This window comes from Nelumbo nucifera, chromosome 3 (genome assembly GCF_055504915.1).
Source record: "Nelumbo nucifera cultivar China Antique chromosome 3, China Antique-T2T, whole genome shotgun sequence".
NCBI lineage: Eukaryota > Viridiplantae > Streptophyta > Magnoliopsida > Proteales > Nelumbonaceae > Nelumbo > Nelumbo nucifera.
In genome coordinates this window covers 4,694,532-4,715,361 of record NC_142651.1, presented here as the reverse complement: position 1 = coordinate 4,715,361, position 20,830 = coordinate 4,694,532, and the positions used below count along the sequence as shown (strand labels likewise).

Sequence of the window (20,830 nt, the reverse complement as noted above, 5' to 3'; positions counted from 1 at the left end):
AACAGTGGACAGGTATAAGGCGCATAAAAATTTCCCTTGTTTTAATTCAAACATCAATTGAAATAACAGTAAGCATCCACCATCATAAAGTATAAGTACCATCCATAAAAGTTCCATCTAAAGAAAACCCTAGTATCATCTAGCAATATATGTTGTATGACCTATTTCTAATGCTGCTTAGTGGATTTCTTTTTCGGAGCTACTGGTTGTGGCTTGGGATGGCGCTCTGCTTCAATCGGATCCAACCACTTCAGAGGATGTCGATTGAAGAAGGGCCAGTTGGGAACAGTGACCAATGTAGTCAGGACAACGCCGGCGGTGTAGATGAGAAGCATCGTCTGGAAAGAACCTATGGAGTAACCGGTGATGAAGGCCACTACGGCAAAGGCGACGAGCATGATCTGCATCAGCTGCTCAGAGAGCTTCTGCCCTTGCCAATCCATCTGAATCAACAGTAAGTGATAAGAAATAGGGTCAATTCCCCCTCTTTATTGTATGAAATAAAAGATCAACAAACTCTAACGACCCATAATGTGCTACGCATCGAAATTGGGGGAAAATAATGAAACAAGAAAGCGCAGTTGCAGAACTTACCTCAAGACTTCAATAGAGTGGCGGGATTGCGCACGGTACGCCGAACAGGGAGACGATGTTTGGACAAAAACAATAACGGTAAGGCCTAAGGCGGAATTCTCGTAACAAAAATAGGGAAAATACTAACTACGCCTATCTTTTACCAAATATATAAAACTTACAAAAATTTATTTAATGTATCCTTCAGACAATTCACGATGTTAGCATTGGTTGACGGAAAGATCGAAAAAATACTCCCTATAATTTATAACCGATTTATTCCCCTCCCTTTATTAATAAGACAACATTAACCACTATATGGTCCATGTTGTTTTTTATATGAATAAATGTTAGGGGCATTTTTGGAATAAATAATCATATCCCATGGACATTTTTCACCCAATTTTTTAGATGGTAAAATAAATATTTCTTAATAAAATACCAGTTAAATAAATAGATTATAAATTATAAGTGTTTTAGTACAATGAAAATTATAAATTTAAGTAAATTTGTGAAACTATATGAGGTGTTCTAATAAATGACCCATTTTAAAATGATAACGAATCTACCAAAATAACTCTGTGAACAAGTCCTAAGCATGGAATACATTGTTTTTAAAACCGGATCGGATCGGATGGTCAAATCGGAAAAATTGAGAACCGGTCAAGTGATCGGTTCCGTTTTACCCTATAACCGTTATTTCCTCAAAAATTGTTGATTTGGTCAACAAACTGCTGATCTGGATGGTCAGACTTTTCGAACCATATAATGGTTTGGCCGGTTCTTTTTTTATTTTTTATCTTTTTATCATAACGAGTCGTCTGTTCAATTCAAACGATTAGACCATTTGACCCAAGAACCAGACCCTGACCAGTTCATTGTCCGAATCAATTTTAAAAACTTTGATGGAATAGACCCAACTCCCATCTCCCAAAACCAGTTCTTTCCATTTTTTATTTTTTTTTCTTTGTTATTCCTTCCATGTTTTATATTGACCTCCTGTTGTTTGTTTGTTTTTTGGGAAAATTTCCAATCAGTACCCTCTACTTTGGCTCAAGTGACAATTTGGTCCCCAAACTTAAAAATGCGACAATCCAGTATCAGACTTTCAAAATATGACAATTCAGTACCTGTTGTTAATCAGCCATTAAGTGACATTTGAAAAGTCAATAATGCCTTTAGAATGCCATCTAATTGTTTTTATCAACCATTCGAACGTTGACAAAAAATTGAACAGTCCCAAATCATAGCCTTTTCTATTCAAAAAAAGTTGGTAATTGCTTAGAAGAATATAGAATTTGGGACTGCTCATTTGATTGTTAATGTTTGGATGGTTGATAAAGAGAATTAGATGACATTCTTAAGGCATTTTTTTACTTTCCAAATGTCACTTAACAGCTGATTAACGATAGGTACTGAATTGTCACGTTTTGAAAGCTCGGGTACTAGATTGTCACGTTTTGAAAGGTTAAGTACTGAATTGTCTCATTTTAAAGTTCGATGACCAATTTGTCACTCGAGCCAAAGTATAGGATACTGATTAGGAATTTTCCCTTGTTTTTTTTCTTTACAGACTGCCTTCTCCTCTGTTCACAAATCATCATGAGTTGTTCTTGAAGCCGTAGTCTCGATGTAGAAGTCAATGAACAGTGTCTTCTTTTGAAGGGTAGTTTTGACATTTTCAACAGATAATTGACGGTCGGTTAATGGCAGGGACCAACTTGACACCTTTTGAAAGTTTAGGTATTGCAATGACACGTTTGAAAGTTTGGGTACTAACTTGACACTACCCCCAAAGTTCATGGTAGTAAAGTCGAATCCCCCCCCTTTTTTTGTTTACTTGACGAAGCATATTTGGGCTTTCCAAGTTATTCACCAAATCTAATTTCTAAGCCTTTTTTTTTATGTGGGGCTAGGGCTAGCAATCTTGACCCCAAACCGTTTGATCCACCCATTCTATTAGCAGGTCAACATGGATTGAGTAACCTATTAGGGTTAGTGGGAAAGGCTTAGGGTGGGTTGGGTGATGCGGGTCATGATGGGTTGGGTTTATACTCACCAAATCTAAAAAATATAGCAGTTGAAGTTACTCGAACTCAAGTCTCTTAGCGTGCACACCCCATTAGGGTTGTGATTATAGATTTTATTAATTTTTGTGTTCAAATGCAATTTTACACGAAAACACTTTTACAAAAGCAACTATATAAAGTAATTTTACAAAAAGTGTTTTTATGAAAGCACTTTTACTAAAGTACTTTTACAAAAGCACTTTTTGAAAGTACTTTTATGAAAGCATAAAAGTACCTTTATAAAAGTACTTTTACATGAAAGCACTTTTATAAAAGTACTCTTATGGAAACATAAAAGTACTTTTATAAAATTTATGCATTTTTTGTAATATTTTGGTATTTTCTACATTTTTTACACTTTTCTAGTATTTTTCTACGTTTTTTAAATTTGTGGTATTTGTCTGCATTTTCTACAATTTTTTTGTGCTTTCTTGCATAATTTATGCATTTTTCTGGTGTTTTCATGCATTTCCTGCAAATTTATAGTATTTTTGCATTATCTGCAAAATTTATGCAATGTTATAGTATTTTTCTGCATTTTTTGTAATTTTGTGGTATTTTATGTACTTTTTTCTGAATTTATGCTTTTTTTTTTTTGCATTTTCTACATTTATCTACAATATTTGCATTTTCAGGTATACAGGTTGACCAAACTCATTTTTATCACGTGGTAGTCTTGAGAGAGATGATTCTCTCAAAAATGTTCCCCCCCCTCTTAATATATGGGTCAACCCAACCCGTTTTTGTCACATGGAGTCTTAAGAGAGATGATTTTCTCAAAATGTTTTTTTTTTCCTAGTATACGTGTCAACTCTACCCGGTTCTTTCACGTGGCATCCTTGAGAGAGATTGTTCTCTCAAAAAATTGATGAGTATATGGGTTGCCTCAACTCATTTCCGACATGTGGTTGTCTTGAAAGATGTTCCTCTCAAAAAACTAGTTATTTCGATATATGGGTCAACCCGACCCATTTTGTTTGCAACATGACAACCTTGAGAAAGATGTTCCTCTTAAAAATTATTGCTTTAGGTATACGAGCCATCCCGACCCATTTTTGTATTTATAGGTGAGGGTAATTAATGGTCAATACAGATGGGTCAAGTGGGTCAATATGGGTGAGTAAGGATTAGAGTGGGTTATGACTATTTAACAATGATTGATGATGGACCATAGTGGGTTGAGGGGTCAATATGGGTATATTAGTATTCAGCCCTTACCCAACCCACCCATACCTTGCAAAGCTAAAAGCACTACATGAAAACCTCTCAATGACACCAAAATGTTTGGGTTGTTTATGGAAAGCCAAGGAAAATCCATAAACTAAATTGAAAAAAAAGCAAGTAACCAAATCGATCAATTTAGTGTTTATCCTTAAGGGTGTCAATGGACCACTAGTTTTGGATTGGACCATGTCCAGTCCAAAATCAATTTTGGACAGATTGGATGGACTAACAAGACATATTGGATTGGACCAATCTGGTCCAAAATATTTATTAGATTGGATTGGATCTGGTCCGTCCATAACAAATTTATATTGGATTGGGTTGGTTTAAGCTAATATCTGACCCATTGTTATAAGATAAGTATATGTATCAATGTACTGGGTTTGGATTGAAACCAATATAAATCAAAATAAATTTGAACAGATTGGACAGTTCAGACATTGAATTGGATAGGTCCAAATTAACCCAATACATTCATTGGATTGTATTGGACCTGGTCCATGTACAATGGACTCACATTGGACTGAATCGGATTGGACCAAATCCAGTCCAATTGACGAACTGAATTGACCAAATAACATGTCAAGCTTTTTATCCACACAAAAGCAGAATGCACATGAGTTTGATTCAGATTAGATCCATATGTTCATCGTAATCTACATTGGATTATGAAAAAAATAAAAAAATATATTCATTTTTAATAATATATATATATATATATATATATATTTAATAATAAATTTATATTCATATGTAAACTATTTTATTTGTATATCGTACCGAACCTTCGGTGTCCATTGACTATTGAGTATTGACAGCCCTAACTAATTGTCGCTACGCGGGGTTTGATCCCGCGCCTCCAAATTCGGAGTCGGAGGGATGTGCTCAGAGGCAGGGCGTACTGGATTTATCGACTCGAGTGTCTCATCATTCGTAATCTTAGACGAGAAGCAACCGCGTTATTACCATTGGACTATCGACGGTTAGTCCTGGGTTTGGACTTTGGAGAGGGGGGAGATTCTGCTATATGCAGCGGTTGACTCGTATGAAACTGAAGTAACGTTGGTTGGCTGGAGCTTTGAGAGGACTCGACTGTGATTCCGTGAACCGGTGAAGGGGGGTTATGGTCTAAGAAGATGCCGAAGAGAACAACTCATACATATTCAAGCGAGGATGCAGCCCCGGACGGTCCCGAATCTGATCTATATGTTTACTACTGCAAACATTGTGGTTCTCATGTTCTCATCACAGGTTCTCTGCATCTTCTCTCTATTTCTCTTACTGTATGTGCATGTGCGTTTTAGGGTTTCCTTTGGTAAATTCATTATTATACCATTGGAGCTGAAGACCGCTGTTTGCACTGAAAAAAAAAACTTATTTACATCCTTTGATACTATAGAGTTGGTGTTTTGAAAGTTTTACTGCCCTCTTTTGTTTCACTTATCCTCCCAATTTGACTGTCCATTAGGATGTCATATAATTTTCTATGTAGTCTGAGTTTCCAGTTTGTTCATGATAAGTGTTTAACGAAGAATTCCTGGGTTCGTCTCTTTACGACTCATAGTGTGGTCCTCGAATTCTTTAGTCCGGTTATCCATATTTCCTTGTTTTTTTTTTCATTTCCCCCTTTTTTTATGCGAATGCTTTTGCTTTGGTATCTACAGATTTCCCTATAATAGGACGCATAGTGTAGTTAATGTGTTTGCAAGTATTTTGAGGCCTTCGCATTTTTTATTTTGAAGGGCAAAACACCATTTTATAATTTGCATTATCTTTTTAGAGGTTTCGTTATTTATGTTTCATGCCCTAAGTGGTTATTGTTCAGCATTTGCTACTACTGTATCATTTCCCAGATGTGTAAGGAGCCCTTCTTACTAAAATATATTGGTTCTAAGATACCCAGTTGCAGAAAATGCCAAAACGGAAAACAGACAAAGCATTTGTTCTAGACAAGAAGAAACACCTTGCAAGGCTGAATATCAGTGAAGCAGGAAAAGTTCTACTAAAACGGTACTTTTAAAGATCGACCTTTTTTTTTTTAATAATTTTCCCTACCTGAAGCACCTGTGGTTATGACTGTTATGAATACAAAATGTTTGTTGCTTCTTGGCATATCCTCCTGAAGCATATTTTTTTTATCAGTAATGTTCATAAGTGATTTTGTTTATTACCAAAAAAAAGTGATTTTATTTATAATGGAGAGAAACCCCTTATAAGAGATAACGACAGGGAACTAGAAGTCTAGAACAAATATAAACAGAACAAAAGACATATAGCTGACTAGAAAGACAGAATTGTAGAAGTTAATTGCAGTAGAATTAGCTTTATCATTGCAATCTCAGGCTTTGACTGCCTGGTATCCTCATAAGCTTGGGCATTAGCTGATCTCGGAACTCGCCCGCCTTAGCCACTCAAATAAGCAGCTAATGCTCTAGCTTCTCTTATAAGGAACCTAAGAGTTTGAGGTTCATCCACAGGCAAGAACACCTAATCAATCACCAGAGGATTGTCACATTGAACCACAAAACCTGCCCATCCTCAGGAAAAAAAGCTAGTTTTAATCCCTGAAGGAGTGCCAGCAACTCATCTCTTAAGGAGTTACCTTATCCAGCTACTCTAACTGGAACATCATTACTGTTTTGCACTCTTCTTCCGTTAGTGATACCATATTTTATTATCCTAATCCTAAAAGATATCTCCTGTTTGTGTGGTCACTTACTCTTTTTTCCTTTTTCTCCCGGGTAGTTGACCATTTAGTCAACAAGCTAAGTTCAAGCTTTCAAGCTTGTCAATTATTTGCATTTTGGTAATAATGGTTTCAAACAGTAATTAAATTGTAATTACCTTGGAACTCTTATGCACAAACTGTGTATCTTTCTTATCCAGTGGCGAAGGAAAATTGGAAAAACAGTTCCGTATGAACTGTATTGGTTGTGGACTTTTTGTTTGTTACCGAGCAGAAGAGGATTTGGAAATTGCTCCTTTTATTTATGTTGTTGATGGTGCACTTAGCTCAGTTGCAGCTGAAACCAATCCTCAGGTATAAGTAAATTTCATCTCATATAAAATTACCCTGCTGTTTATGTTTTGTATGTGTGACTCTCTTGTTTGAAGCATTGTTCTCAGACTTGGACCAGACTGGATGGTTAACTGCTGAGTTGGTGAGCTTTCTGGGTCCTAGTTATTTGATGGTTCTTTACTGGCTGAACAATCTAATGTTCCAGTTAACCAATAAAACAGTGACCCAGTGAGCTTTCCAGACCGGATGGTTTTGTTTCTGGAGTTTTGTCAGTGATTATTTTAGTTTTTTTTTTCCCTCACTCTTTCAAACAAGAGGTGGCTATGCTTGCCTCTTTTGAGTCTTGAGGCAGTGAGAGTCTTTCTCTTGGTAGCTGTTTTTTTTTTTCCTTTTCTTTTATTCTCCCAATAAAGCTTCAACTATTCAAACAAAAGGTGATTGTGCAGTAAACATTAATTGTTTGTTTCATTCTGTTGGTCAATGAAAACAAGAGGTGATTATTTATGTTATTATTAGAGACATAAGCTTCCTTGTTATTCATGCCTTTCAACAGTTCCATATTCCATATACTATTAACAGGAGGAAGTGTGTATTAACAAGTATCTGTAAATCTGACTGGTTGCAATTTTTTGCCTGGAATTAATTTATGCTTGCTTTATTCTTATGTAGCAGAACTTGTTAAACTTTCTTAATATCAAATAACTCACACCTTTGCCATTGCTGTAACTTTGATTGTGATTTTATTTTCTGCATCATGAATGCAGTCAAGGGATTTTTCTAATCTCAACCCAATAATTTCACCATTTAGGCTTATTTTTTTTGGGTGGTGAAGATTTTGCTAGCGAAGCATTTAGGATGATAAAGAGGAAGAAAAGGAAAGGTGGGGGGAGGGAGATTAATGCAAACCAATTTCGTGATGCAGACTAGACAAAATTGTTCTTAGACGGTGGTGGATTCAATAAAGAGGTTTACAACCTTTGAGTTTGGAACCATGATGGAACCAGACATTTGGAGAAGCAGGGAGAATAGGAGGGGTTCTAATCAAGTAGTTCCATAGTGTGGGGAATGGAAAAATTGCTTTGATGAATTCCTGTGCATTGGAGGAGTCTAAAGTTAAGAGAGGTGCAGTAGGAAGCTTGGGAGAGGGACGGTGATAAATATGAGAGGAAGAGGTTGTAGGGGGGAGATCACCCTTTGTAGGTATTGGATGGTGGAATTGTGGGTAATAAGAAGGGCATTCAGGGAGCTTTCTAAATTGTTTTTTCTTGTGGTTTATTTATAGTTGGTTTTGTTTGGGTGTCTCTTTTTGTAGAGCAGCTTTGAGTAATAGGTCTTTTGGTAATGACAAGTTAGGGCAACCTTTCCTTTTATTGGTGTCAGGGTTATCTTATTGAGCTGTCATCTTTTTCTTTTATGTTTGGGTTCTTCGACATGTTTACCTCTTGAATACCTCCCCTCTCTATATGCAACTTGCCACTTTATTTTAGTTATTTTTAAAAAGTTCATCTTGCTTTTGAGGGCAACTGCTGACAGGCTAGGACAACTATATCTCCATGCCAAGTTGATTTTACTGTTGATTTCTCTTTTTAACAAATGTAGGATGCTCCTGTTCCACCGTGCATATCACAATTAGAAGGTGGCCTTGTTCAAGTGGCAATAGAAGTGGAGGACCGAGCACAACGTTCTGCTGTTACAAGTAATTATACTTTTAACATAATCATTTTCTCTATATTCTATTTATAAGCAATCTAACATCCTTTAGATTTTCTAGCATTAATTTAAATGGATTTTACATTTTTCGCTGAAACACCAACTACTGATATCAGAAAGACCATTACTGATTCTCCTAATGAGTTATTCTTTTGGCCTTGCATGTAGCTGCCAGCTTCCAAATAAACATTTTCATGTTCTATGAACTGTTACCATGCTCTAGTTCTTATGAGTAGCGATGAATTTAGGTTGTAATCATATCATACTGATAAAAATGACTTAGACTTTAATCATATTTTGGGGCGGTCCTTTCTGATAAAGGCAACACGGTGATGTATATTTTGGGATGGATACCTTTCCCAAGAACTCATTTGATGTCACTTGAGCTTTGAGATGAATGGACTGGTTTTTGACTTTTCATTAAGAACACCCAGACCGGCATAGAAATTCAACATTCATAAAATGAATTGACCAATTTCTCTTCTGGATTCAGTTTTAATCTGTTAATAGGTTCTTAATCCTGGATCCATGGAACTATTTCTCTCTCTTTTTTTTTGGATTTGCAAGCAAACATGATTTGATGAAACAGGGAACTACTGTATGTTGTTATTTATAACAATTTTAGCATGGATGTTATTTGAAAGTCTTAAGGTTGGAGTTTTCCTTGTTTTTTGACAAGTAACTAAGCAGTACTGCAAAATGTCACTTTTATAGAATGCCCTGGTGAATGGATGAGAGATCCATCGTATGGATGCCCAAATCTTGCGGAATAAGGCGGGCGAATTTCAAAAATTTATCTCCTCTCAACTGGGAATCACATTCCCTATTTTGGAAAAATCATATTTTTTAAGGATCAATCTTGAACCATAAATTGAACCAGATCTGAACAAAAGCAGTAGGAGAGGATTATACCTGATACGGAGAAATAATGTCTCCCAACGAAGGTGTTCACGCCCAAGGAAGGATCCAAAGACTGCTTCCACTGAAGATGGCGCAGTGTAGGATGGAGCAAAATCAACAGCGTTCTCTCCAAGAACCTAATCTTTCGCAAGAAATAGCAGGATGGCACGTGAGCACAACTTCCTATCAGTCCCTTCACAAGGAATTGATGTCAAGATCGAATCTTGATTTCTCCCACTGAACTGGAGATTGAACTAGCAGGTGAGGCGCCAACAGGAAGGAGGCGGCAAGAAAGAATTTCGCAGGGTTGCTTAATTCTTCCTTCTGTGATTTCAGCTTTGAAGAGGATGTGAATATCTGTCTTCTAAAGGCTGCCGCCCCTTCTTTCTTTTATAACCTTAAAAGGATCAGCTCCTAATCCCATTAGGAGTTGCTGATCCAAATCATATTTGGATCAAACTTCCCTTTAAAGTGATAAGGGAAAACCTTTATCTTATCTGCAGATTAGATTAGCCTTTCTCCTAATCTTATTAAGAGGTTTCCAGATCTGAATCACATTCAGATTTGGATTCTCTGAGTGGATAGGGTTAAGATTCTATCCTATATGCTAATCCAATCCCAGAATTCGCCCCTTATATAACTGATCAAATCAATCTAGTTCGAAATGGGCTTTAGCTCATTAAGGTTATGTGCTCACTTAGCCTTCCAAATTGCTGCTCAGTTGGGCTTCCTTGTATGGTGTTGGACCCAAACATTGATCTACACATCAGTCACATGGGTTCAGCCCAACCTTTGTTACAAGGTCTGGCCGAATACACTGTTATGGACAGTGCACCCCCTGAAACCCATCACATGGGCTCTATGGGCTCAACACTTACCCTAAGTGGTCCCTAGGCCAAGCCACCTTGTAACACCCAGGGACTGTGGGCAGATGCAAGATTAGCCCATCAGGTATTACCCTCAATGGTCTTACACTTAATCTCTCAGCCCATAATGATCAAACACTGCCCGACAAGAAAGGACCTCTCCCTCGGCTGCAAGGAATAGTGTTGCACTCTCTACTTATATGGATCCCGAGAATTAAAACATTTTGCAAACATTTTAGAAACCGTAGTATATATACTTTTATATCTCATATAAAATATATTTTGCAAAACAAATATCAACGATTGAAATCGTCTGTCAACAGTCTTGGTTTCCATCAGAGAGAGTGCATCCCCGATCATTACCTTTGTCCGACAAAGGGGCTGATCCTGTCACTATGATCACCCACTCAGATGAATTCTCAGACTGTCCCAACATACCCAGGTTTTGACCCCCGCTAAGGATCTCATTGATTGGCATATCAAAGACAGCCCAATCCGACACTCAGTGCAGTATCATAATCGAGTCTAGGAGTCAGGTGTAACTTTCCACTTTTGCCCATCAATCTCCAAAGTCCAGGGCAATACTGGAAATTTGGTCCGGTTCAAAGATTCAATCAATCCTACACTGCATGTGCCTTGGGTCTCACCCTGGCGGTTGAGACAGGCCACCCCAACCGACTTGGTGGCACATCAGTGTCAGCCTTATCATGATAGGTCTCCCTAGACCGACCCACTGGCTGTGAACATTCTAAACTAACACGAGTTTCATTAAGTGTCCAGTTTAAGGGTATTGCACAGAAACACACCACAGGAACATGAATCAAATATGTACTTTATTCATTTACAATAAACTCATAATGTACATCATTCTGATTGAAGCTAAGGACATACAAAAACTGTCTAACACCTGGAAGTATCTTGAAACAAGTAATCAGGATCATTAATTGAATTTGCAAATGTGTTATGGTGGGCATAGGCACCACCTTGACATGTGATGCTTTTCTTCTTTTCCAGGCTTGGCACTGGGTATATAAAGCTAACTTATTGCAATTAGTGTTGTCTACTGCTTCCAACATGATTACAGGAGCTGTAGAAGCACAAACACAAGTACATGCTATTGTTCTTATATGGCTACTAATGGGGACAAAAGGAATGATGTCTTTGGGTATTATGATGATTCTAGACTAAGTGGAGCCACCAATCTGCAGTTTAAACACGTACCTAGCAAATTTTCCAGTGATCTCAACTCACATGTCTCACATAGCTGTATTCCAACTGATCAGGAAAAAGGTCATATTTGAAATATTTGTGGAATGTTGTTTGCTGTACATGTTTTCACATCCATTGTTGTTGCTTTTTGTCAAAATGAAATGATAAAGTCAACAGAGAACAGAGTTCCTATTAACATACAACTTTTGCATCTTTTCAATCCACTGTGGAAGTTTTTGCTCTTGAGCCTTGTTTTACTTGTCCTGGCTGGTGATCTTGCATGCTATTACTTTTTTCTTTTCTTTTTTGACAGCCATGAGCCTTGCTGACATCATGATGTTGTTTGGAAGTCCTGCTGAACACAGAAATAGACTGAAATTTAGGTGGTTTAGATGGGTTAGACCAGTAAATTCCTGTAGACCTCTAGTGTTTATGGTTTCCACTAGCTGCCACACAAATGAATTCCTGGGGATGGGAGACTTTGATGCTTGTCTAAAAAGTGAATGGCATCTCATCATTACAATCGCATTACCAGTCAATGTCTGAGACTCTGAGGTCCCTTACCCTGTCATGGAATCTTTAATCTGTCATCAGAACTGCATGGTTTGTGGATTCTCTCCGCTTTCAATTTCTGCTGGGGTTATTTGTGAATGCCTTCACATCAATTCAATTTTTTTTTTCAATATCCTTTCCTCATCAAAGATAAGAATTCGACAATTATTCCTGGAATCTTTGATGAGATGATGCAAACGATTTGATATGATTAAGGAATTTGTTCTATAGATCTCTCTATTTAGATAGTTACTCTTATTCATATGCTAATTTATTTATTTTTGAGTAGGAGAAAAACAGGTATCATCGTATTTATAAAAAAAGTACGATCATATTATTACATTGCCTCGTCTGTTGTTGTTTGTCCAAGTAGAGCTGCTGCCTTCCTTGCTCACATATATATAAAAAAGGAGTGGGGGAAATGATGATTTTATTTGATGTCATAGTATGGGAATCACATTAATTTGGAAACTTTCTTCTGAGATTTTAAAGTTGCTTTTAATCCATAAATTTTCAAAACATGCAACTGAGTGCACCTTTATCTGTACAATCCATTTGTATCAGGAGTAAATGCAGATGATGTTCGAGTTACTGTGGCCGCACCTGCTGCTCGGGGGGAAGCAAATAATGAGCTGTTGGAATTTATGGGCAAAGTGTGTTTCACATCTTTTATTAGGCTAGATGGACTATCCAATGCTCTACCAAGATGGTTATGAAAAAGCATAAAGGTAAAGCTTACAAGGTTATTATTTTTCTTGGAGCAGGTATTGGGTCTAAGGCTCAGCCAGATGACTCTTCAGAGAGGGTGGAATAATAAATCAAAGCTCCTAGTGGTGAGTTTGCTAATCATGATAGTTGTTAATTTTGGATGTAAAAGCTAAGAGGTGCAATATGTGATTCTCTTTTAGCTTGATATGCTCAAGCACTATATGAAATTAGAAATAATATCAAAGTCCATGTAGTAGCCCTGTTAGTGAATCCAACCTGCAGGATACAAAGAGGTGCATTTTGTAAATTGAAATGAGGTCATTATTTTATTGATAAAAAGATGAGGTCATTTTTTATATTCAGTGATTGGCATTTACATGGCATTATGCCAACCCTTTGTCACTATATCCAGGTTTAAAGCTTTAATGCGAGGAAAGTTTATTGTTTTTTGCAAACTTTTGAACTTGATTTTTAATTAACACTATATAAGTTGAGTGGGGCACATGCAAAGGGCTTTGGTACTAATCCATCAGTGATTGATGGGAAGCATTTTTCATAATTTAATATATGTAAGCCCTGTTTGGGAGGGTTTAAATTTTGGTTGAGTTGCTTTGAAGAACCCACTAAAAGAAGCTTCGATGGAAAACCATGCAAGTGGCTGAAAAATAATCAAGTTGAGCTTTCCAGATTTCTCGCCAAGCATTGGTTATAGGCTTCCCACCTTACAAAGCCAAAAGCAGCAATGTGAAAGCCCTCCCAAACAGGCACATAATAACTGAACCTGGGGTCTTGTTTTTTTAAACAATAGCTTACTTTCTTACCCGCATAAGAGGAGGGACAAAAGAAGACAAAGAAATGAGGATTGTTTCAATGTTTTTAGTAGGGCAATTTTTATGGTACTGGAAAGGTATGCCAACTGAAAAGTTTTTAACCAATCAGAAACCCAGGTGAATTTGAATGATATCAGTTGATTGGTTATCAATTGATGATTCCAGTTGACTGGTTCACTTTTTTTAGGTACCATGGTTGGACTCGGTAGGGCAACTTGGATCAGGTTGGGTTGGGGTTTGTTAAAATTTCCCTAACCCAAGCCCAATTGAGTTGATATTTCTTCAAGTTAGGTAACCCAACTTACAGCCCTATTAGGCTCTTATAGTAGATAATGCTCATTTATTTGAACCCCTCCAATCTTTTTCAATGTTAGGCTGAAGGTGAGCCCATTTTGTTTTTTGAATCCAAATGGAGGAAAGCGAACTATTTTCCTCTAAATTTTTCATTCCTGCTTTTATTGTTGTTCAAGTGGATTTCTTTACCAAGATGTTGAATGTTTCTTCAGGTTGAAGATTTGTCCGCCAGAGAGGTCTATGAGAAGCTTCTGGAGGCCGTCCAACCTTGAAGGTAAAGTGCAGCTAGATGGACGGATTTTGGCAGCACGTAATGCAGGTCCCAAGCTTTTTATTACATGCTTGTGCCTGGATATTCTGTTCTCTAAGAGTTGATTCCCTCGAGAAACAATTGCTATTTCTTATGTTTGGATTTGTTCTATGAAACAATCAACTATGTTACTGTTGATCCGAGTTGTCCGGTGACTTCAACTGTTGTACCCAAGGGATGACAGTTTTCTTTTTGCAATGAAATCATAAGATCATCAAATGGGTTTTGGGCACTTGAGAGTTTAGAGAAGAGCTCACTATCCAAGTACAAGCTCACAGCATGACAACAAAACAATCAGAACACAAAAAAAAGGGAAAAGAAATGGAAGTAGGGCCTACTGAGCTGCATGGGTAGCACATGCATCACTGTTGCCATTGCACTGTGAGATCGTCCCCACAGCTTCAGGCCACGGCCACAGCTTAATAAATCTAAATCTAAACCCAGTCGGAAAGCACATGGAGGCCAGACATATTGCAAAATTTGTAGGAGTGGATTCTGATCAAATGGGCAAATAAATGTTGAATTCCTATTGAGAGAATCCGACGAGACCCAAACGTTCAGTGTGGGTGTGGCAAATGCTAGAGCATCATCAATTCATCGTCACTTGAATCCATTCGGACATTGTGCTTGTGCGGTCGGTCTTATGAAATGGCATTGCACATAATGCATCAGCCTGGACGCCCCTTTTCTTGATCGGTAGGGCTGATAGGGGTAATCTGAATCAATCAGATAAACATCTGAGATATCTGAATTCCATCTGACCGTCTGATTCATTTATATATCTGGATATCTGATTTAAATTCAATTTGATTAAAATATTACAAGTTTATGTAAAATTAACATAAATTAAATATAAATACTAACTATATTCAAATTTAATCGGATTAAATCATATTCATTTTCAGTCTTTTTTGGTAAATATTTTCAGTCTTATTCATGGTTCCTTTGGCTTAGTTTGGGAAGAGTACAAATGCAAATATGTACGTTGCTATTTTGTATTTCTAAGTTTTAGAAGGACAAAATATCACTGCCTACGAAATAATACAAAATAATTGAAACTTTGTGTTGTTACTTGTCACGCATACGTGATCAGTTCCATTGATCTCTTCTCCAACGAAGGTCATCAATCGGCCCAACTTTGTTTGTATAGGTGTGCACGGAAAGGAGAGGATGCAGATAGCAAGGTTTTAAAAACCGAAGTGAACTCGCTCGTGCTCAGTATGGACGGGGCCTGCAGTGAACACTGGTGTATTCATTCATGATAATAGGTAGCCCAGCCTAATATGCATGATTCTCTATAGCTCATTAGGACTAGTAATAGATATGGAAAAAGGAAAAAAAGAAAGAAAGAAGAAACTGTTGGATATACTAAATTAAGATGATATAATAATGAAGAAAAAAGAATTTGAGAGACGTATGGCCCCCAAAGAGCTCTAACTCTAAGCCCATTGGAAAAGATGAAACAAATGAAAAACCCAGACCCTAACCGAAGCGTGGGTCTGTGTTATTATTATATCAATCATAATGGGCGATTAGGGTTTATTAAGCAGACAAAGAGATGACATATGCACTCCACCTGTTCGCGATTGCAACTCCTCCAATGGTCTTTTAGTTACTTTCATTGCACGAGGAACTCAATAATGCTAATGCCCCCCGTGAAAAACATTTGGGGGTGGTCATAGCAAAACGATAAGTGGAGTTTCAACTTTTCCAAGTTCAAAGTTTGGGGAAACCCTAGAAAAGGGACTTAAAAAGACTGATCCCACCTACACTTTGTATAGCATTTCGGGGTGGTTTAATTAAATATTAGGCTTGTTATTGGATGATTCAACAAAGGAATATAAGAAAGGATTATGACAATGACGTTTGAGGGTTATTTTTTATTTTTTATATAAAAATTTGGGAGGAAAGCAAAGTATTAAAAAGGGCAAATCCACCCCACTAATCAATCAGTGGAGAGACAACCATGTATTTGTACTGTGTGAGCACCCTTTGATTTAATTAGAAAAAGGGGTTTAAATTTTAATAAAGAAAATTCAGGAAAGCTAAAGGCCTAAAGGCTTATCCAATAGATTTTCCACCATCTAGGGTTGGGGCGTGGCATTTTCTCTGCAATTAGTGGCGATTAAATTAATGAACAACCTTGAGAGATGATCTGGGTTGGCATGATTTGATAAGGACAGATGCTATAGTGTGCTTGGACTATTCTGTTATAATAAGCCCGGGAGATGGCAACATACTCTCTCTCTCATTCATTGATGTATGACTGTAGTCAGCAGCAATCAATTTTAATTAATATATTATATGGGAGTTACAGCTTTGCTTCTCATTCCTTACTTTTCATTCTTAATAGGTTATATATATGGTGGCTATTCCCCAACCCAAGTCTTCGACCATGTTGGATCGATCATAATAGACCTGGCAAAAAGTTGATCTATCTGATTCGAATCAATCCGAATAGGGTTAGGTTTCATATTTACAGAATGACCTGATTCAATCTGATTTTTTTGGATTGGGTCAGTTTGAATCAGGGTCAATTCTGATGATCTGATTGTCAGGTTTAATTAGAATTATTTGTATATTATTAAAAAAATTTCACCATTTAATCTCTACTATTTAGTCTTTAGTTTTTATTTTTTATTCTTTTAATTTTGAATTTTCAAGTTTTTTTGAAGTTTTGAATTTTGATGTTATTTCGTTTAATTTTGACATTTTCATGTTTTCTCATATTTTTTTTAAAATTTCATTTTTTTTAAAGATTGATCCGAATTGACCTACGGTCAACCCTAACCCAAACATTTAAGATTAGAGTCCAGAATTTTCCGACCAACCTGAAACTCGACTCAACCTGAAATCAATCTAAAAGAACCACGGCCCAATCTGAACCCGATTGGCAGTTTATCATGAACTCTGCCTGCTTTTTACGAGAATCAGATCTAACCGTCCAATCAAACGATGCTCTTTTGAGTACAAAAGGCGTGAGGTTACGTACATGTATACAACATTGCAAGTGGTCAATAGACTCATTACTCACTATCAGGCATCTATTCTAATCTATCTTCTCTTTCCGTGTGAATAAAAAACTGATCCACTTGACATGGACATACAGACAAATCGGGTTGGGTTAAACCCGATTACTGCCCAACCCAATTTTAAGAAACTCCAACCCACCCAATCGAGCATAAAGTTGAAAGTTGGGATAAGGGAAAAACTTTGGCTGGATGAAAATAACAGCCTAGGTCATTAGGAGGGCTTCCCTACTATGACATGTTACCCCGTTCAGCCCCCTATTTGTCATTCTAATTAAAAAATATTAGGTGCAATTTACTCTTTTACCCACATCCATAATAACGCAAGAGGCACAGCCAAAGTTTTCTCTGTGACGAAATCACCAACCCAGTCCATTCAAGTGGTGAAGAGGATGCTAATGATTATAAACCCAAACTATCAATACTTAACTACTAAACCTATCCGTTGAATTAGTATACATTTTAACGATTTAATGTAAAGCGTTGAATCTCTAAAGCCCCCCATTCATCTGATGATAGTTAGTGCAGGGGTAAATTGGTCAATAGGTAGAAATATAAACGTTTGTCACTATATTAGAACCTACAAAAGCTAAACATACCCGAGAAAATCAGTTACCGTCCTAAAGGTGGATAAACAACTTATTAGTAACAATGTAGCATCCTATAACGTTACTTTCCACTTCACCTTAAAATACACCACATAAGCATTTCATTTCCTTAAATGCCCAAGTGTAAAAATAAGAATTTAAAGTTTCCCAATATTTCGTACACATAAATAATTTGATTTTTAGTATTTATTTGATAACCTTAAATCAAACAATGGTTTCATTTACAACAAACGCCAACACCTGGGGTGGCGTTTTTCCATCAAGCGCCCATGGAACAAAATAGCCATAGCCACTTTACGATGATTCACCAACTGAATGGTCCCACCTCATCTCAGCTGAATGATGGTTGGCATCTGCCCCGGGCAGGGGAATGTGAAACCTCGTATAAACTTTTACAAAGATTCACTAAATCAATACTGTGTATCTTAGGCCAGTTGTAAGATTTTTATTTGAATGTTACAATTGGCTTGTTTATATTTGATTAACACCTCAACAATCCTCTCTTTCTCTCTGTGTGTGAAATTTTCAATTATTTTTTTATTTGTAGGTATATTTTTAAATTATTAAGATTACTTTAAAAAACTAAAAAAAAAGGAAGCGACAAAAGAACTGAGCTTCTCCATTATCATTCATTACTTTGGAAAAGTAATAATTAATTAGTTGAAAATTTTAACGAAAAATTACTCCCTCTTCTCTTCGGTTCAGCTTTTGGTATTTGCTTTCCCTAATAAAAAAATAATAAATAAATTATTGATAATTCTAAATGAATAATTTTTAAATATATGCAGAACGAACAGAGAGAGACGCAATGGTAGTGCATCTCTCTCTCTCTCACTCTCTCACTCTCTCTCATCGCCTCTTCTCTTTCTCTATCTTTCTCACCTTTTCCAAAATCGACGATGTCGTCTCTCATAATTTCAACGTATTTTAATCTCAACAAGCAGAGTAAATTAAGCATAAATCCAGAGAGAATGCGGAACGATCCCTTCCACCACCACTCTGATCTCTGTGCCTTAATGTCCTTCGCCCTTTCTCCTCTTCTTCCTCCTCCCCCTCTCTTGCTGTCTCGTCTAGTTCCTCGTTTATACCCAACTCTAAGGTTTTTGGTCCATCCACAGAAAACCATATTCCTAGGAAATCCCAACGGCTCATTTCGATTTCGTTGCTCCTTACTGTAAGCGGCGGCCATGGCTTTTCTGGTACGTTTCTTCCTCACCTTAAAAGGATACCCATTTTGGCTTTCGTTGTTGGTTTTGTTTTGGATTTACATTTCTTGATCCACCCATGACAAAGAAAAAAGATTTTCCCTCTCCTTTTTTTTATTCTACATTTGGTGATTAGGGATTCGTTGTGAATTGAATTCTTGTTTGTTGCAAATAGAAAAGTTTTTAGATTTAGAAGTTGTTATCAATGTCGAAGGGGGAGGAAGAAGAACGTTCTCATAGACGTGAGAATAATCCGAGAAGTAAGAAGGGTGCTGTCGACGAGGGTACCGGCAATGGTTCGTGGGTAAGCAGTCGAAATTCGCCGTCCAAGAAAACTAGGGTTTCTGAGAGCCTCCAGAGCTTCGATGAGAGCTGGGATGGATTTTCTCTCAACGAAGTCGGGGATGTTGTTGGTTCATCAGATGTAGAACCTCAGGATGCAGATTATTCTTATGTTCCTTCGCTCAGTGATGAGTTGGCGCTTCTAATCTTGGCTAGGGTTCCGAGATCGGAATATTGGAAGTTTTGCTTTGTAAACAAACGCTACTCAACTTTACTTAGTAGCGGTGATCTCTACAAGATTAGGAGAGAGATTGGGATTAAGGAGCCCTCAGTTTTCATGTTGGCAGGCGGGGAGTTGTGCTGGTGGGCATTCGACCGGAAATTCACATCTTGTAGGAAGCTTCCGGCGTTGCCGTCAGACCCGTGTTTTGCCGCTGGGGACAAGGAGTCACTTTGCGCGGGAACCCACCTGCTTGTTTCAGGCAAAGAAATTCAAGGTGTAGCCATTTGGAGGTATGATTTGATAATGAACAGATGGTTCAGGGGTCCTTCCATGATTAGCCCAAGATGCCTATTTGCATCTGCCAGCTGCGGAAACGTTGCGTATGTAGCCGGAGGGATTGGGATGGGGAATCGTATGGAGATATTAAATTCTGCTGAGAAATACGACCCTGAGAATGAATCATGGGTTCCGCTTCCGAGGATGCATCAACGGAGGAAGATGTGTTCAGGGTGTTACATGGACAACAAGTTCTACGTGATCGGAGGGCAAAACGAAAGAGGAATTGATCTAACCTGTGGTGAGTTCTATGATGCAGATAGGAACGCATGGGAGCTAGTTCCAGACATGTTGAAGGATGCCCCTGTTTCGACATCGCGATCTCCACCCCTTGTTGCCGTTGTGAACAACGAACTCTACTCGCTCGAAGCTTCATCAAACCATCTGAAGCTGTACTTGAAGAAGAGCAACTCGTGGAAGGATTTGGGGATGGTTCCTGTGAGAGCCGATCAGAGCAGGGGATGGGGTATAGCTTTCAAATCACTGGGTGATGAGCTGCTTGTGATTGGTGGGTCTGCAACATCCTACGCAGGCCATGGGATGACCATATTTATTTGCTCTCCTGATCCCAATGCCATGGATTTGGAGTGGAGGTGTCTCAGCACTGGTGGAAAGCGAATGAGCCACTTCGTTTTAAATTGTTCTGTTATGGTGGCTTGAATTTTTAATCTTGAGGAGTTCCTCGATTCATCATCAATAATAAAAGCCAAACTCCTCAGGAGGCTGTTGGATTCAAAACAGTGAAAGCTTGGATTTGTTTTGTTTTGTTTTGTTTTAAATAGAATATATACTTTTGTGTGTTGTGAGGTATTTTTTTCTCTATTCCTGTAAGTCTTGATGATTCTCTGAATTGAAGCAATGCTTTTGAAACAGCTGCTGATTA

General features: G+C 37.6%; 3 protein-coding genes across 6 annotated transcripts; 2 read left to right on the top strand and 1 right to left on the bottom strand.

The window, feature by feature from the left end:
• Window positions 1–15: 15 nt before the first annotated feature.
• On the bottom strand, window positions 16–735 carry LOC104592912 (signal peptidase complex subunit 1-like). The gene is made up of 2 exons (XM_019197038.2): window positions 595–735; window positions 16–443 (listed from the first exon to the last, which is right to left on the bottom strand). The coding sequence occupies exon 2, from the start codon at window positions 441–443 to the stop codon at window positions 168–170; it is 276 nt and encodes a 91-aa protein (XP_019052583.1). The 5' UTR covers window positions 595–735; the 3' UTR covers window positions 16–167.
• Window positions 736–4,649: 3,914 nt separating this feature from the next.
• Window positions 4,650–14,496, top strand: LOC104592911 (UPF0235 protein At5g63440). 3 transcript variants are annotated; one of them, XM_010252455.3, is made up of 7 exons: window positions 4,650–5,117; window positions 5,762–5,876; window positions 6,753–6,906; window positions 8,485–8,581; window positions 12,687–12,775; window positions 12,887–12,955; window positions 14,167–14,496. In XM_010252455.3, the coding sequence occupies exons 1-7, from the start codon at window positions 5,003–5,005 to the stop codon at window positions 14,224–14,226; spliced, it is 699 nt and encodes a 232-aa protein (XP_010250757.1). In that variant the 5' UTR covers window positions 4,650–5,002; the 3' UTR covers window positions 14,227–14,496. The 3 variants fall into 3 exon arrangements, with proteins under 3 accessions (XP_010250757.1, XP_010250758.1, XP_088757712.1); XM_010252456.3 differs by having other exon boundaries at window positions 4,678–5,117; window positions 5,770–5,876; XM_088901586.1 differs by lacking the exon at window positions 14,167–14,496 and adding an exon at window positions 13,848–14,054 and having other exon boundaries at window positions 4,678–5,117.
• A 4,205-nt stretch (window positions 14,497–18,701) lies between these two features.
• LOC104592910 (F-box/kelch-repeat protein At3g27150-like) lies at window positions 18,702–20,830 on the top strand. Of its 2 annotated transcripts, none has more exons than XM_010252454.2 (2): window positions 18,702–19,100; window positions 19,287–20,830. In XM_010252454.2, exon 2 carries the CDS (start codon window positions 19,312–19,314, stop codon window positions 20,605–20,607), a length of 1,296 nt encoding a protein of 431 aa, XP_010250756.1. In that variant the 5' UTR covers window positions 18,702–19,100; window positions 19,287–19,311; the 3' UTR covers window positions 20,608–20,830. The 2 variants fall into 2 exon arrangements, with proteins under 2 accessions (XP_010250756.1, XP_010250755.1); XM_010252453.2 differs by having other exon boundaries at window positions 18,712–19,100; window positions 19,282–20,830.